Source organism: Caloenas nicobarica, chromosome 3, assembly GCF_036013445.1.
Source record: "Caloenas nicobarica isolate bCalNic1 chromosome 3, bCalNic1.hap1, whole genome shotgun sequence".
NCBI classification, from domain to species: domain Eukaryota; kingdom Metazoa; phylum Chordata; class Aves; order Columbiformes; family Columbidae; genus Caloenas; species Caloenas nicobarica.
The window spans coordinates 105,203,358-105,221,640 of NC_088247.1; the positions used below are offsets into that span (position 1 = coordinate 105,203,358).

Below are 18,283 nucleotides of genomic sequence, written 5' to 3' on the forward strand. Positions count from 1 at the left end.
TTGCCCCATTCTATTGACCACAGATTCTTTCCTACAAAGATGCCCTGATAGTGTTCCTTTTGTATGGACACATAAGAAAAAGCTTTGAGTATTTCTTTGAAATGATACTCAGGATCAGCCTGGCATACATTTGTCATCACTGCAGATGCCCCTCTTGTTGGACTCAAAAACATGTCAAGTCTTCCATTGCTGCCCTCATTCTGAAAATGGAAAGACAAAGGTAGAAATAGTAACTCCGTAAATAGTTGAAAAAACAGGGTCCTCTTAGTCTAACCATACCTGTGTAACTGTTCTGGTACTGCTGGCAAGACTCACTAATTTCTTTGATCATCTTATATCCCGTTAATGTCATAGTATAGACATACTTGTACATTTCCAGTTATTTTAGGCAGAGGGAAATGTATCTAGAGGGTGACTCTGTGCAAATCCTCCACTTCAAGGCTTCACATATTCTTATACGTGGGGTTTTCAGAAAGATCTGTCATCTTTATTGCTCGAAGAACAGGTTCAGGGACTGTGATTGTCAGCACAACCTAGTTCTGCCATTTACCATTATCATTCAAACCCCTGCCCTGCCCCAGTAATCTCTGGCAAACCTAATATTGAAAAAGGTAATAATCTCAAATTACTACTCACAGGACACTGTTAAACAACTGAACCCAAATTAAAAATGGAAAGGTTTTTACTTATTTACATCACTGAACATGTTTTTTAGATGAGCTTGTAGTAAATTTTGCCTGCAGCCTATCAGCACAGACGAACCCTGGAGTGACTAGTAATGTATAACTGAGATTGCTTATGCACCAAGTAAAAGGCGTATCCCTCCGCACGCACCATGGTGCTAATGGCAGCCAAATGTTGGTGAAGGTTAAGATGGGCAGTTTCCTGTAAGCCTCTGATTTCCTATATTGGCCAGATATTGCAAGGGAACTTGTGAAATTTTTATAAATAGATGAAGCAACTATTCAGCTTGTTCATGGCATCAAGTTTGATTCCATCCGCCTTAGAGGAAGAAGTAAAATGAGCTTCCTGAGGGACAGCTAACAGAATTGCCTCCAGAAGTTTAGTCACCGGAGTTCTTACATCCCTGAAGCATGAGATCCTGTAGCCCTTATTAATGTTGGGGATTTTTACTCTATTGGAAGTAGGAATAGCCTCTTGGCCTGAACACAGGTTGTGGCAGCAAGTTCCATAAACTGCCTACGCATTGTTTTAAAGCACTTACGCATTTCATTAGTGCATTACTCCAGGTTCCAAAATAAGCCAAGTACCATGGTGCTTGGTTGGTAATTTTCTCAAATCATAGTAAAGTTTGGGTTTGGAATGAGTTGAACCTCAGTTCAAACCAGCTTAATTTAACAAATGACATTTAATACATTTAGGCCCTTGAGGTATAGCTAAAATGCCTCTGTCTGTTTTGTGATGTGGAGTTTATATGCTATACGTGCCAGTGAAATAGCTTTCTATGTTAGAAGTACAAATGTGCTTTAGGCTTTGCTCTGCTCATTTCTTTTCATTGTTGCTGGTTGTTATTTGCAGCATTGCCGGCAGCCGTGCTGCCTAGGGCTGCAAGTGGTATCAGAGCTTCAAGTGAATCAGTCACTTTAAGTCTTGTGGGGTTTTGTTCCTTTTGTTTTCCAAGAGCGGGACATCAGTCCCCTTTGCCGTGGCTGAAATCCAATGCCTTGGTTGTTGTGCATTTTACGTATCTAGTCAAGCTGTGTGAAAACTAGAATTTCTGCTGTACAAAAGAAAATAAGCATAAGTGACTGTGTCTTTAAATGTACCAGTAAATCTAATTTGGAAAGAAAAGTTGAGAAGAAGGAAATTTTTTTAAATCTGTTTTCATAGAGCCAAAATGGCATTTCTTGCAAAATGTTGCTGGGACCTTACCAATGTGTTGCAGACATTGCCAGGGAGCTTGAGGAGGGCAGGTGTGTGGGTGAACGGGCAGAAGACCAAATGTTTCGTCTGCCATGTTTCTTGTGCAAGTGAGGATTCCATCAAATGAATGATGTATAAATTATTCACTGAAGTGTGGTATCCCCATTCTGAATCTCAGTGTACTCTTCACTCCTTTTCTTTTTCCCCCACCTTAAACGGGAATTTCCAGTTTTTAAACCCAGTTAGCATCTTGCAACTGCTAGTGACAGAATATACAGGGACCCTACATTTAACTACCTGTTAGTTGTCATCATGGGAATGCTCAGCTGTTTCTGGAAACCAGGCGTCTGTAACTTTTGTGAAGTTGGGCAAATTTCCGAAATCTACTCATTGTTTGGAGGGATTTAGACAGGAGAGTCCTGCTTTTCTTCCAATTGTGTGAGCATGAGGTGCCAGCAACGTTGTCCTGTCGCAGCCTGCAGAAGGAGGGAGAGCTGTGCCCTGCAGTATGCAACAGCCCGCACTTGTGTACCAGTGGAAAAAATCAATGCTTCTCACCAAGCTGCTTAAGGAGTTTCAATTCAGCACTGCTACTTTAGTCTTTGGAGATCAAAATAATGCTTCAGATTGAATTACTGTAAACTGCTGTGGCATGCAACAACCTGTAGAAATGCTCTGTCTGAGCTCATGAGAAATGTTGCAGTCATTTCTAGGATCAGGAGAAAATCAATACTTTACAGGGGGCGAATGGATTTTCTTCAAAAAAGAAGTGGTGTGTTATCTAATATGGGCAGTACTCTGTTGTGTTACTAGTGGTTTAAGATCTTGGGCTGCTATTTGGTCTGCAGATTGAGGGTTGGCTTTGGGAAATTTTTCAGAGACCAAACGGAGGGAAGTGCGAGATTTTTAGTCTGTATCCAGAATTGCAACTAAGGCCTGTCTGTCCTAATTATGTTGAAATGAGGGGCGACCTCTTCCCATGCCATATTCTGTCCCATTTAATTCAGTGACAGAGCTGTTACGTGTTGGACAGGCTTTCAGTATTGCATATGAAAGTGGGTATCAACAGGAGGAGGACTGTTTGCAAGTCAATGCAGCAGTGACAAATGAGGAGACCACGCAACACCTGGCTGTGGGTTTTACCGAAATCCTTGCTGGTTCAAATCAGGTGCAGTCTCCCCATAGACTTCGCTTGGGTCAGACTTCCTCCTGCAATGATTTGGGCGAAGGTCACTAACCAGCTCTGCTACTTCTCCCGTTCCTGCCTGCCATCTACCTGAGCAGAGCAAGTAAATGTGTCTGCTGGCACTGACTGCAGCAGCTGCAGAACCTGGGAGGCTTTACATATAATCTTCTACATACCACCTTATCGATTACAACAGGACTGCTTTTGAAATCTCAGGTAGTACCTCCTGCGCTCAGTCATCTCCAGGTTCCTTACATCACACTCCCTGGCATAATGTGGTTTTTCATTCCCCAGACCTCCCATACTCTGTTTTAAAAGCCAGATTCTAAGAGCTTAGATGCACATTCACTTATCTGAAATAACGAACACTATTTGCTCTTACCCTGGTACTGCCTCTGCGCTGGAAGTGAGCCTCCTCTGTTCTGTCCAAGAGGCAGGAAATACGAAAGTTTTTCTGGATGCTTCATTTCAAAGTCTGGAGGCATAACGTTTGCAGCAGGAGGGCATTTTTCTTCTGTTCCACAAGGGCACTGAGCTTTTAAGGAAACCAAGGGCTATTAAAAAGCATTTTGGAATACAACGTAGTTCATTGATGCCCTATCCCTGGAACCCAGTGGGAGTCAAGAGCTGCTCGTTTCAGGTCCATCTGTGCTGTGCGTTACATGTGTGATATCTAGAGATACTTTTGCCAAGGCCGGGTAAGCAGATATGTAAGCAATGAGATTTATTTAAAGGGAGTAAATCATAAATGTAAAGCTTAAGCATAGCAGCAGTGTGCATATGCTGTGGTCTGTGCTAGGTTTTATCACTTCCAGTTTTCCATTTTGATTCTCTTGTGTTTTGAGCTTATAGTCCCCTTGAAGGTCACCTGCTTCTGCCTTTGGGAACATATTTGATGTTTCACCAGAGACATCCAAATGGCTTCTTATTGTTCCAAACGAAGACACTTACCTGCCTGCTTTACTAAACATATGTTTCAGTGCAGGTGGCTTAGCCCACTGGGATCCTGCAATGTTAAATCACTGTGATAGCTGACAGAATGAGTTTCTCATCTTCCGTTTTGTGTGAGATTTTGCTTTAGTTTGGGGATTTTTTTTGAAGAATAAACATAGGTAACTTCTGGTGCAAGACACTCAATATCAGAGGTAGTGAGGCATTTTGCTTAGGAACTTTTAGACCTTGCATTCTCAGGTGCTTTTTCCCCTCTTACCTGTTTTTCTTGGGTTTTTTGGGGGGAGTACCTTGGAGACAGAGGAGGAGGGGGTAGTTCTTCAATTCTTCCATTTGCTATCTACTAATTTTAAGACTTCATACTGCCACCTTTTGCTGAAGGATGGACAAATAAGTAAAATAAGTATGTGAGTATCCATATAAAACAAGTAACAGTAGCAAAGTCTCTAGGGGACCCTTGCAGGGGAGTTTTAAGGAGGAGTGGCATAGATTTTGCAATAAGGAAGATATTATTCTCTCAACAGTACTTACATTGGAAAGCTTTCCTAAAGTACTAATTTTACATTGCTTCTTGGAATAGCCAAGACTATATTGCAAAACTTTTTTTCAAAAATGCCAGCCACTCTATTCTTAAAGTCCTGCCAAATTATTTGATCCATTTCATGCATTGCACTTTTTTATAAGAAGGAATTTAGCTCAACTTCAGAATTAGTTTGTGAAAAGGTAACTCAGACCTTGTGCCTGGCTACACTAATGTGTTTCTCTGTCTATTTGGTGGGCGAACCCCTCCAGTGACAGTAATGATGGAAGTGTTGGCCTCTCCTGTCCAGACACATGGAAGACCTGATCTGCTTAGAAAATAGCTCCAAATTCCAAGAAGGAGATCAAGCTTTTGCTCTATCTGACCTAATTAGTACCATCGCTGAAAGAGTGGAAGCTGGGGTAAAAATGCCGCCCTTTGAGAAACCCATAAGGAGAGATGGCTGACCCAACATAATTTGTAGAAATAATGTTCTTTAGATGTATTTCAAGTCTTTTGTCTTTAATGGCAGTAGAATTAACTAACAGAGTTTATGGGATTGTGTATATTAACTCGTTAATATAATAAGTATGAATGACGAATCATGTAGTGTACATAAAAAATGCTTAGTCTACTTATTTGCCCTATAGATCTTAGTTTTGATTACGTATGAAATATTTCCTGATATACTAGCAAATATGTTAGGATGAGTGTTACAAGAGCATTGTGGTCTTGCAACTGTGGTGGCCTTAATAATCTTTAAGGACAAGGATGGCATCTTCAGCATAATCTATTCGAATTTTAAAAATTAGATTTTTGAGGCACAAATTAGCAAAGTCTTCTTTTATAAATCTATTTGTACAGAGCTGGTACTTCCAGTTGATGGAAATGGCTGTAACAGGGATGCATTTATTTATACCTGCAGGTCTGGCCTAGAACATGCAGAGCTGAATGCTTGTTTTACAAGCCTCGGTTAAGTGGTTTGCCTTCTGAAGCTTAACTTGAATCTGTTGTGAGCAAATAATTATTCAAGATACAATTAGTTTATTGTTATGTTTTAATCACTGAGGTGATGTTGTATTTACAGGGTTTTATGTAACTAACAGCTACTTTCCCATTTTAAATAAATTCAATAATCAAATGCCTGTAGAAGCTGAAAGGGCTAAAAAGCACTGGTCTTGAGGTTACCAGCATGCACTTTAACAGCCCAGAGACCAGAGCCCACAACTCGTGGTCTGTGTTGCATTTTACTCTGTGAACTTTGCCTTTATGAACCTTAGAAACAGTAAAGCTATGGTCATAGTCGTGATAGCTTTCAGGAGACGAAAAGCTGTCAAATACTGAGATACACAGTGCTATGACTCTTTTGAAAGAATTCTGTGGGTATTTGTTCTGCCTAAAACCTCAGGGGCCGGGTTCTTCTCTTGGCCCAACAAGAGAGAGTGAATAAAGCGCTGAACAGCTGCTCGATCTTTGGGTGTTCAGACGATGCTTTGTATATGTCCTTATTTCAGATCACTGGTTATTCACAACGTGTGGTGCCAGTGGACCCTATGGCCCCACACAGAGCCAATGCAACGATGCCTACAGGAACTCCAACCTCAGTGTGGTTGTGGGAGCTGAAGGGATTCTCCAAGGCATTCAAATCTGGAGAGTACCAGCAACCAACACATACAGGTAAGGGAACCGTCTCTGATTGTCATGATATATCTTTGCATTTGAAACTAATCCAAGCTGCAGATACATGCTTAGCATGTATAAAGTATTATGTTCAGAAGCTGGGCCAGACCTACATGGGTTTTGATTCTCCCTGATCCTGTGATTGCCCATCTTCCCAGTCTCAGATTTGTCCTCTGAAAAATGCAAAATTTTGTTGAAAGAGAGAAAAAAGAGAAACAACCATCAGAGGCAGACAAATCTTTAGCCTGAATGGCTACAGGTTGGGAGTCTTCTATAAGTAACTGCAAATTGAGTGTTTCGACCTCCTTAGGCCAAGGGGCAGACATATCCCGTATGCTGTCCGTTGAACTCTGGGCTTAGAATAAGTTTTTCCCATTGTCCACCTGGTATAGAAGGCACAATTGTATGTCAGCATTTCTTATGGGACAGCTTGCATCAAGCTCTGCTCAGCATCTTGAGTTTTTTGAATCTAGGCATGTTAAGTTGAGCCTGTAAGCCTGGCACACCACTGTAGAATTGATTTTGGAAACCAGCTACCTTAATGTTAGGCTCTGTGATACTGAGGGTTCTAATGCTTAAATCCCTCTGTGGAGTTATTTTCAATGGGAGATGATCAGATACGGTTCAATGCCACTTAATCAGATTTTTACCAATCATTTTTCTCTTTTTGCTCTTGCTGGGGAAAAAAAGTACAATCAAAGTTTAGTTCACTCTATCTTAGTGGTAACATCAAGCCATTACATGCATCAGTTTGTAAGCAGAACTGTCTGAATCAATGACTGTCTAGTGGTGTTTTTTTAGTCACGATTCCTTGTTGAAATCAATGATGGCATCATGGATTTCAAAGCAGAACATTCTACTGAAAGCTTTGAACAAATTTCAGTTAAAACTTCCTGGCACCTTCCTTTTTTTCTTGTTAATGAAAAAGAGTGTTAATATTGAGGAATAGATGTCAGTCTCTAACAGAAGTCTACTGCAAAGCAGTTTTGAGAAACTGGCTAGGCTAGGCTAGGCGCAAGTTCTGCCTAAGTGCCTATTACCACAAGGATTGATGGTAATGAAAAAAGCATTAATGGTGTTTTACTCAGCTATCAAAAATGAGTTGCCTGAGGTTAACAGAATTTTTCAGGACCGGCATTCAGTAAATATGGTTATAAAGTATAGCCCAAAAGAGAAGAGGCAATAAACTTACAACCTTGTCATTTCTTTAATATCACAACCCAGTCCAAGAAGAGCCAGAATTCCAGTGTAACCGTGGGCTGATTTTTGTTCCACAGTAAAAACTGCAGGTCCTGCAGGGAGGACCTGTCTATTTAAGTCCTATAAATGACCTAAACGGCTTTAGGTTCGGTATAGATAATAGATAGCTAATGTCATAGGTAACCTATATATATGGATGACATTCTCTTCTATACCTCTTAAGGCTGTAGTAGAGAATTCACAGCCTGGGGAAAGGAGGAGGCAATTGTGGGCTTAAATTAATTTGACGTCTTCCTGATTCTGGGCTGCCGAAGGGGCAGCAGAGTCCCCCAGTGCAGCATAGCCCTAGGAAAATGTCAAGTTGCGATATCAATTCTGGACTTCCCACAGTCTGGACTCATGGCCTGTGTCTAGCTTTCCCCTGCAGGCCTGCTGCACTGTGGGTCCTGTCAGCCTGATAGCCATCTCCAGGATACCAGACCCAGAGATAAAACCCTCCAGCTGGCTGCTGGGCTCTGAAGAAAGCTGTTATTATGCCATATCGGCGCGTTTTACACTACACAATGTAGAGCAGTGAGTTACATTCCTGATAATTGCATAAGAGGGATATAGATTGTGTGAACACGAGGCAGAATATGCATTGTTAAAATGCAAAGATGGAAAGCTCAACTTTGCACAACTTTCTGCTAGCACAAGCTAACCCCACCCAGAAAACCCCACCATGTCTGGAGGTCTGGGTAAGCTGACACATACTGTAGGTGGCTTCCTTTGAAGACTGGAGTCCTATGCGCTCCAGTGCTTGATACAAACAAAATCGTCTGGTTTGCTCCCATGGGTACTACACATTGTATAACAATAAAGATAGGCAACATAAGAGAATTTTTTATTTCAAATTTCCTTCTAAGCATTCAGGAGGTCTTGTCATCCCATATCTAGGCTTATGATCAAGTATGAGAGAAGTGAACTGTAATAAATTACACGTTACCATCCATTATCCTAATTCTTTATAAAAGCAAGAATCTTTGGTCCATGTGCTGAGTGCCCTCTTTGTTATCACTTCCACTGTCCTGTTTTGTCTGGTCCCTTCTTGTAAGGTGGCACAAGAATATGGCACAGTGGAATGCAAAAAGGTGTCCTTCTCGGTTGGCCAGCCTGGGCACTGCATTTTCTCATATTCTCAAAACTAGCTCGAGTATTTGCCCTGACTGTCTATCTAGAGGTGGGGTTGTTTTTTCCAGTGCACTTGACTCATCCTGATCCTTCCTGAATTGCAGTTTTCTTTTTCAGCTCCTACAAGTATAATAGTAAAAGAAAAGGAGGAAGACAGTGGAAGGGATTCTGTGTTCTGGATATATCTGCTCAGGGTGATCTGAATCTTTCTTCAAGGCCAATACGGTTAAATGGATTCCTCTTGTAAAAGAAAGTTGTGCCTAAGGAAAGGGATCCTGCTAAAACTTGAAGTCAAGATAACCCATCTGTTTAAATAGTGACACACATTTTGAATAGGGAATTACTGTCATCTCAGTCTATTGGGTTTTATTTGTCTGCAGCCTTTGAATGAGGCCAAAATGGGTTCTCCTGAACTTACAGACATCACTGCTTGTATGTGAAATCTGTTTATACCCAGAAAAATATGGCCCCTAACTGCAGTCGATTAGCCCTGCCAGCTTGCTGTGCCTGATAGTGCACCTTGTTAGCCATTGCCAAATCAACTCAGTCTTCAGATACATGCAGCATCTGTTCAGTGTAGCCCAGTGCTGTGTACATCACTTTTTCTGCTGGCTCCAGTGCAGGATTACTGAGGAATGATTGCTTTGGATATCAACAGTGGCATGAACATAATCATGTCACATTGTGAGGATCTAATGTGCTTTATGAGGCACTTGATGCTCCATAGTCGCTTCGACATCAGAACTGCTCAATGCTGGCTGCCTCAGAGCAGGACCACAAGGTGAGTTCTCACGCTAATGGTTCAGACAAGTTGCTGGCTGAAAGCGAGCTGGCTGCCCAGCCTGTTCAGGGTGCTCGCAAACAATGAGCATTGCTGGTTCCTCCTCCTTGTAGCCTGTTTGCATGCAGGACTGTGCTGAGCAAAGACCAACCAGGTGCTGGAGTGAAGGAGTAGTTAAAGCAGAGCAGCTGTACTGTAATGAGTAGGAAGCTGAGAGTAAGTTTTGTGCTCTCAGCCCTGCAGTCACTGTTCACATGCTCCAGCTTGAATTTTGCTTTTGTGGAAATACCTGCAAAGCTACTAATGTCAGTGGAGAATCACCTGCTTATTTCAGTTCTAAATGGGGCTTGCTGTATCACCACTCACTTGCTCAGAAAGTTGAGTATCTCTGTCTTTTGTTGCAGCAGAGATGTGTGTTTTATCATGATTTTTATAAAATGTTTTGAAATCCTTTGATAAAAGGATTGCTTCAAGTATGTAAATGGTTTACATACTTAGAAAATGAGAGGGAAGAGCTGAGCCATACAGTAGTACAGTCAAATATTTGAGTACGTCAACAACCGTAAGGACCTCTCAGTCTTGACTGCCTGAAATAAAAGCCCCAGAGCCTGAACTGGGACTGCAGCAGCCTGTGTGTGCAACTTGACTGCTCCTGGCTGGAAACAGGGACATGTTCCTGGAGGCTCTGAGTTCAGCCAGGGGCTTTTTGCCTTCATTCTTCACTGCAGGTGGTGCTGTGCCCATCTACTCTTCTAGCTTCCTCTGGTCCTGGGAATAGGAGGGCTGTTTCCCATCTGGTCCATGCTACCAGGACCAGTTGTGTTGTCTCCTTTCTCAAATCTCCCCGTCAATCTCGTGCTTAGTGTTCTCTTTAGCCATATGTGCTGTACTTATTGCTTCTCTTGCTTCTGTTTTTTTCTCTTCCTTGCTGCAAACCTCTCAAGGGTATGCCTTCTGGGAAACAAGATGTGTTTCTTATATTAAAGTTTGAATCTACAGCGGCTTGCTCACTCTATCCTCAGCAAGTGTTTGCCTAAGAATCAACGTGAAAGAAGCTGTTTTGTAGCTACCCACGTTCATAGGTCCACATAGATCAGAGAACCTCAGTCTTCAAGTTTGGGTTTAGGTTTATTTAGAGCAGGGGTGTCAAATTCATTTTCACCACATCAGCCTCGTGATTGCCTTCAAAGGGCCGAACGTAATTTTAGGACTGTATAAATGTAACTACTCCTGCATTTATACAGTCTTGAAATTACGTTCGGCCCTTTGAAGGCAACCGCGAGGCTGATGTGGCCCCGGTGAAAATGAATTTGACATCCCTGACTTAGAGTGTCAGGTCTTCAGGGCACAGCCCTGTGATGCTGTGCAAAACACGCAGTTCCCAGAAGTGGTTGGTGCTACTTTCTGCTAGTCTGGGACAACTCAGATGCTGGACTTTTTTCTTTTTCTTTTTTTTCCTGCAGCATCTCAGGCTATGGAGCTGCTGGTGGGAAAGGTGGGAAGAACACCATGGTGCGGTCCCATGGCGTGTCTGTGCTGGGAATTTTTGACCTCCAGAAGGATGACACTCTGTATATCTTGGTAGGACAGCAAGGAGAAGATGCTTGTCCTAGTGTAAGTCATTGCCCTTTCTGTTTTGCCTTAATCCGTTCTACAAATCTGTGGAGTTTTGTTTGTTTACAGAGAAAACTGTTGTCCTTGAGGAGTTTTGGGTTATGTGGTTCAAGGGATAGCTACAGTTCTATGGAGAGGGTGTGAGCGAGAAAAGATGAAATACCATGTCACTGTGCTCACTTCTTCTTCAACAGTCAGGTCCCATTGATAATACACTACAGTTTCCTGACTGATCTGCATATCTTAGAGGATCTTTCTGGGGTTTGGGAGGAAAAAGACAACCCTGCCTTCCTTTCCTCTGGAGATCAGTCTTCAAAGTTGATTTCACAGGGCTTTGTCTTTGCTCCGCTGTTGAGCCCAGCCCTGCCGCTATCATGGTGCTCTGCAGCTCCTGAGACACCCACCTCACATGGCCTGTTTGGTTATTATCTGTATGGGAATGGGAGAGACAAATTAATCACTGCTGGATCAGTCCTGATTTTTCTGTTATGAACCAATCATTGCTGCAAATGCCTTGACAGAAAGGTGCAACTTCCACCATTTGCAGGCACAATAATCTATTAATCATTTAGTATTCTTTGGAGGATGAGGGAATAGGAGATTCTTATGGAGGAAACTAAGCATTAACTGATGAAATTTCACCTGCAGGTTTGAGCTGGACATTTAAATACTGTGCATTTCTCACCTGTTAATGGCTAGCATCCAAGAGATGAAAGCTTAGCAGTCTTTTACAGCAGAGAAAGGTTGAATGATGTAGACAAGAAAGAGGGGTTCTCAAGGTTGGGTGCTGAAGTAAATAATGTCAAAACTGGAATTACACATATCTACAAACAAACCATTAATATGAAGCCTCTTTGAAATGAGAAATGCCCTAACTCAAACTTCCATCTAACGTCTATAACTAGGACATTCCAGCTGAGTGTAATATATGGACTCATTAAATTGCAGGCCGCTGTAATCTTAGTGAGAATTTATTGAGTGCTAATGTAATTCTTTCATTGAGGCAAAGAGATTGCATTGACTTGTAGAAGGGACTTTTACTAGATTGGATTGTAATCAGTTATGTCTTTGCCATGAAGGATTTTTTTTTTTTTAATTCAATTGTAATCTAGTGGTTCCTTTGGGTCATTGACTTTGTCATTTTATTAATCATACCCACCCAACTCCAAATCAATTAAGGAGAGGGAAGACTAAGGAAAGGAGGATTGCTTAGTTCCATAGGCAAGTCTGCACACGCAAAATGGATGCCATTCATTCTCTGGCACAACCTAGGACACATTTTGTGGCCAACAGAATAATTTGTAGCTTGAGGATGCTTTTATCAGGCTCCTCTTCAAAAAGAAAACACAGAAGAAGGAAGTAGAAGGAAGCAGAAGGTCAATCCTACTATAACAACTGTTTGTGAATTTTTCCCTTAAAGTGTTGTTGACTTTGTGAGTTCAGTGTGCATAAAAAGAGGTTATTTCTGAGGTGAAACATATAAAGTAAAACAAGCTAGAAGCAAAGCTTGAAGCTTACAAACACAAGAGTCCTGCTTGTCATGCACAATCAAAGCAACAATTACCTCATAGTCCAGAAGTACTTATAAACAATGGTTTAATGTTTTGCTTGAAATCAGTTAGTGAATTCAGTGATTTTCCTAATACCAAAGGTTCATTACATTTGGTGCTAATTGGTGGAGGGGAAAAAAATGCTAAGTAGGAAATACGGAGGCTTTTTAGTGAGGTATTTCCCATAACATTAGGTCAACCTTGCAGTCAAAGGTAGGATTGCAGCTGTCTTGGTAGGCTTTGAACTAGCTAGCACTGGTAATTACAGTAAAACTGCTGCTACAACGTAAGCATCGGTTCAACATCAAAACTTGCTGGGAAGCCTAAATAAACACTGGGTGACCAGTCTACACCAACCTTGTTGCTACAGTCCATGCTGTGACTACCTAGGTTAAAGCTGGCTCTGGTACATCTGCATGAGCCACCAATACACCTTCATTCTGAGTAGATGCTCGTTGGTTGCCTGGCCCCCACCCATGGGGTGCTGGAAGACGAGTAAAGAAACTTGGATTCTCTCTATGTTGCTACCATTTGGCTGTTGCGTGACATGGGGCAGGTCACATCATCACCGAGTTACTCCCTTCCCCCAGTTGTGAAATGCAGATAGTTAATTCTGGGAAGTATTTGCAGTGAATTCTGCTACATCTTTATGTTAAAAGTTTATGGAGCTGTTTTACATAGTAATAGATACCAGCACTGAGCTTGCTTCAAAATAATTCAATTAAAATGGCAACAGATTATTCTGATGAAGATTGAAGCAAAAAGCAAGATTCTTCTAGAAGAGCATTCACTTGCTTCTGCTTATGGAATTTCACTGGAGGACAATTTATTGGTTTGGGAGGGTGAAGGGTCCATGAGGCTTGTGTGTGTACAAGGACATGGCAATTTCTTACCAGAATTCAGACCTGGTCTTCTGTTTGCAGACTAATGATGTTATACAGAAAGTCTGCATTGGAGAGAACAATGTGATTGAAGAAGAGATACGTGTGAACAGAAGTGTCAAAGAATGGGCAGGAGGAGGTGGAGGTGGGGGAGGTGCAACCTACATATTTAAGGTATGGAAACATAGTCCCTGTGCACCTTCAGCATGAACACATCCTGCCACTTGCCCCTAGTATCGCAGCCTGGAATATCTGAGAACCCTTTATACATCCCTGGGGAAGGGTCCATAAAGTGAGCTCCGGGTATGGTTCATTTCCAGTTGATAGCCATAGTGAGCTGGGTTGGCCCTTTACGCTTCTTAGGACGGCTACACAGTATGGCCACACTGCTTCAGTGGCTTGGAGTTTCCTTGGCAAAGATAACAGCTTGAATTGGATTTTTTTCAATGTGAGCTGAGATGCTGAAGCATAATTCTATAGTAAAAGGCAAATTCCACAGGACTTCATTCAAATCTGTCATTGCAGAACTTAGACTTCAGCTACACGTCTGGTCTGTATGGTGCAATGACAAGAAAAGTTGAGGATAGCCTGTATGTTTTCTGTTGGCAACCCTATAGCTAGGGACCACTGATCTTTTCTGTCACGTACTAGCTGAGACGGTACTCATTCCAACACCTGTTTCGGGTGTTAACAATATGTTTGAATCACCCAACTTCTATGTAATTCTACATAACTCTGCATGCTCAGACAGTTTCCAGTGTAGCAGTCCGTTACCAGTGGAGACAATATATTGCATTACATAGAGCAGCACTCCTCAGCTGTTTCGTTTGATGGAAGTCATCACATGGTAACATTACAATCTTTCTAAGAGCCATCAGCACTGTAGGTACAATTCATGGAGCTGCTGATGCCACTGTTCTCTGTTGCAGAACCTGGTTGGACTAGCGCCATTCATTAATCTTTTGGATGTGGTTACATAAATAATGCAATGATAATTTATAGTGCTGAGCAGTCCTAGATGCCTCATTAGTGCAACATTACAGTAACTAGCATGTGGTTGAACTTCCATTTGTGTGTCTGACTCAGTTTGAACGCTGCCTTTATTTCTGAATTTGTTAAGATGGAGAATGGAGAACCTGTCCCCTTGATAATTGCAGCAGGAGGTGGTGGCAGGGCCTACAGGGCCAAAACAGACACATTTCATCCAGAAAGGCTGGAGAATGATTCCTCCATTCCAGGGTTGAATGGAAATTCAGGAGCTGCAGGTAAGGAAAGTTTAATCTTTTTAAGAAAACCTTTGTGAATATGTGATACTCCCAGATTCCTCCTCACAAGGAGGTGAGGTGAAACTCACGAAAACACAGTTCAGGGGGAGCAAGGGTGTTAAACAGATGGCCTAAATACAGGTATTGAAGATGATATAGCCATAACAATGGCAATATTTTCCCAAAATAATGAAGTACTTCTCATAAGAAAAGTTGTTTGATATTTTGATGTGGGAGTTTGCAGTGCCAACATAGCAGTCCTCCTCCCCGCACCATTTCGTGCTGTGTAGACGTACTCACAGTTTCCCCGGCTTATGCAGAAAGAGCATAATTGCACCCTGGTTAGAAGTCTCTGTGAAGAGACCTTGGACTGATCAGCCAGCAGAGATGAAAGTGAATCACTGTTGAGTATGTTGTATTTAGAGCAGGGCTGGGACCTGTTTTCACATCCTTTTCACTAAACACCCTTTTTTCTCCACTTCGGAACTGACATAGGGGTTTTTTGAAAGTATTTTTTGCAAAGAGGAGAAAGCTCTCATAGCCAGAAACAAGTGATTGGGGAGTAGGCAGGGATATCTTTTTACATTTTCCATAGAAAATACTTGTCCTGTTTGGTAGGTGAAAAGAGGTGCAGATGATTGACATGGTCAAAAGCCCCACAGAAAGGTCACCGTAGCACTGTGTAGCAAGCACATCCCCTCTTCTAACCAAGGCATGAGACTCACTTTCAGCTGAGGTGCTTTCAAAGGAGGGCTTGTTTTGCAGCTCCCTGCAGTGTTTTTTACACAAAATAATCCCTAACCGTGCCTCTTCTCTTCTCTTAACTGCAGGTGGTGGAGGTGGCTGGAATGATAACACTTCCTTCCTGTGGTCAGGAAAATCCTTGCTGGAAGGTGCTACTGGAGGAAGATCCTGCCCCCAGGCCATGAAGAAGTGGGGGTGGGAGACAAGAGGGGGTTTCGGAGGGGGTGGAGGGGGGTGCTCCTCAGGTGGAGGAGGCGGAGGATATATAGGTAAAGTGGCTTCATGTTCAAGGTGTCCCTTCCCCTCCTTTAGTGCTAATGATCAGCAAAACACTGATAGCTAATTCTCCTGTAGCTAGTGTATTTGACTGTTATGTACTAGTATGTCTGTGTTGCCTTTTTAGCATTACATGAACGTATGGCATTTAGTCTTTGAGCAAATAGCCAGATGTCAGTCCTTCAGCTGTAATCCTGGCTTTGCACTCTGCAAAATGTGCCATCAAGATCCTGCTGCGATTCTTGAGCCTTCCATTGGGGGGTTACAGTGCTGAAGAAGGAGGAGCCACAGGCAATGTGCTCCCATTGCCAGCACCTGTGGTTGGAGGACTTTGGTCCTGGAGACCGGCAGCCAGGCCTTATGCCAGGGGAAGGACGCGGCTTCTTCTACCCTGTCCTGCTGTGGTCCTGCGCAGGTGGTCTCTGGGGACAGGGGTTCAGGCTGCCAGCCAGGACCCCTCTTAATAACGATGGCAGTGTTGACTTCAGTCAACAAGGAGCTAATTTCATGTGCTGTGGGTCTCAGGACAGCTGTCAGATGGCATTATGTTGATTATAACTGGTATGGGCCAGATTAAAGATCTCTACTAACTTGTAATCTCCTGGGCCACATAATTTCTTCAGCCATCTGCACTGTGGTGGACTTTTTAACCCCTGGTTCCCCACAGCTTAAATCAAGTGTATGATGTACTATAAATCCTGAGAGGAAGTAATGAGTTTAAACCAGGAGTGTCAAACTCATTTTCACTGGGGACCGCATCAGTCTCGTGGTTGCCTTCAAAGGGCCGAATGTAATTTTAGGACTGTATAAATGTAGGAGTAGTTGCATTTAAATGATTAAGTGCATGTTTTGTACCAATGTTACTGTGTAATGCTGCTTTTTCCAACAGAATGCCTCACATGACATAATTTTAATGTCACTGAAGATAGTTAAAGGGAAAAAGCCATTTTTGGGTGGAGTGGGGGAATCTTTGCATGCTTGTACTACAAAATACATGGCCCCTACTGTGCTTCTAATATGTTCTATGTATTGCCCATACTTTGTTCCTGATATGTTCTATATGCCCAAGCACAAGTGAGTAACTCATGAATTCCTTCAGTCCCCACTCCTGGTGGACCACCCAGCTTTCAGGGTGCAAAGAAGAGGAAGGATATTGAATTATTCATTCCTGACACAGTACATACCTTGATCAGCAAGGGTACTGAACTTAGCCCTTGAGCACTGGTCTTTTCTTGTCTCTTGGCCACATTAATTTTAAGAAGGACTTCTGTGTTTTCACAGCATCCAGATGGTTAAAGGTGAAGTTTCTGGTTTAGGTGTGCCTTAGTTTGCAATAGTCTGCCTAAAACAGAGCTAAGAAATCGATTGTCACAAGATGCTGCGATCAAATTGAAGTTCTAGAGATGAAAGACCAGTGGTTCATGCCACAACTCACTAAGTATTCCCTATGTGTGAAATACTTTGATTTATTCTCTTTTGTCATTTGGATGCCTCCCTAAATATACTGAAGTCATGCATGTTGCAATGCTGATCTGTATTTTAGTGCTAATGAGCCTCAGTCTGTTAAGGTAACTTCTGGTTTGACGTAGGTGGCAATGCTGCAGTGGACAATGACCCAGAGATGGATGGGGAGGATGGTGTGTCCTTTATTAATCCAATTGGTACTTTATACACTCCAGCGCTTAAAGGTATTAATGTTGGTCAAAAGTCTTCTAGTGGGTTTCTTTTATGTTAAGAATAGTTTGCATCTGTAGGACAATTTAAAAGCCTTTGGGTACAGCTTAGTGTCATCGTGAACACAAGGAGAAAGAAAGATAGAATAACAAAGTCCAATGGAAAATAAACAGAAGTAGTAGGAAGACAGCAGGTGGAGAAAACATCATGGATGTTAGAAAACACTTCCCAACAAGATAGTTTACCGGACTATAGAATAATTTTGTCCAAAGAAAGTACTAACAGAACCTCATAGTTCAGATAATTTTGGAAAGAAGCAGACAAAATATTCAGTAACAAATATGTTCCTTAGAGCATCCTTCAGCAAAGTATCCAGGCTGGACCAGGGAGTTTCTAGAGAAAACAGTGCAGTGCTGCCCAGCAGCGCATGGGAGTGATAAATACTGCCACTCCAGCCTATGTTTGCTCAGAAGTCAGCGTCTTCCATATGTTTGCGATGTGTTCAGAAAATACAAAAATATCTCTTTGTTCAGAAAAAAAAAAAAGTTTGCTTCAGAACAGCCAAAAGTATTTTCAAATACCGATGGACTGGCCTGACAGATTCAGCCGGAAGGTTTTGAAAACATTGCAGTGTTTGATCTCAGAGGGAGGAAAGGCCAGGATGAGAAGGGTGAGCCTCAGGGACTGCTGAAAGGGCAGGTTTCTGTTAGGCTGGGCAGCAGACTCCTTCCTAACCTGGTAGGACCACCTGCTGCAAGAGAGCCGGTGCACCTCAACTGCAGTGGGGCTTATTTAGCTGAAATTTTCTATTTTCTACATGAGAAAGGACAGGAGCTGTGGAACATGGGGAGAAATCAGTTTCTTAAAGGGGTCCCACCGTGCCACATCCAGCAATTGTGTCTACCGT

At 42.3% G+C, this 18,283-nt stretch overlaps 1 protein-coding gene across 3 annotated transcripts in view; it reads left to right on the forward strand.

Moving 5' to 3' along the window:
* ALK (ALK receptor tyrosine kinase) overlaps positions 1 to 18,283 on the forward strand; it is an 83,250-nt gene that overhangs the window by 39,062 nt on the left and 25,905 nt on the right. The window contains exons 5-10 of one of the 3 annotated variants that reach the window (XM_065630536.1): positions 6,056 to 6,218; positions 10,836 to 10,986; positions 13,460 to 13,591; positions 14,538 to 14,682; positions 15,513 to 15,695; positions 17,292 to 17,390. In XM_065630536.1, the coding sequence (XP_065486608.1) occupies positions 6,056 to 6,218; positions 10,836 to 10,986; positions 13,460 to 13,591; positions 14,538 to 14,682; positions 15,513 to 15,695; positions 17,292 to 17,390 (873 nt within the window). Of the gene's footprint in view, positions 1 to 6,055; positions 6,219 to 10,835; positions 10,987 to 13,459; positions 13,592 to 14,537; positions 14,683 to 15,512; positions 15,696 to 17,291; positions 17,391 to 18,283 lie in introns of those variants that run through there. The other 2 variants (XM_065630537.1, XM_065630538.1) reach the window with 2 other exon arrangements.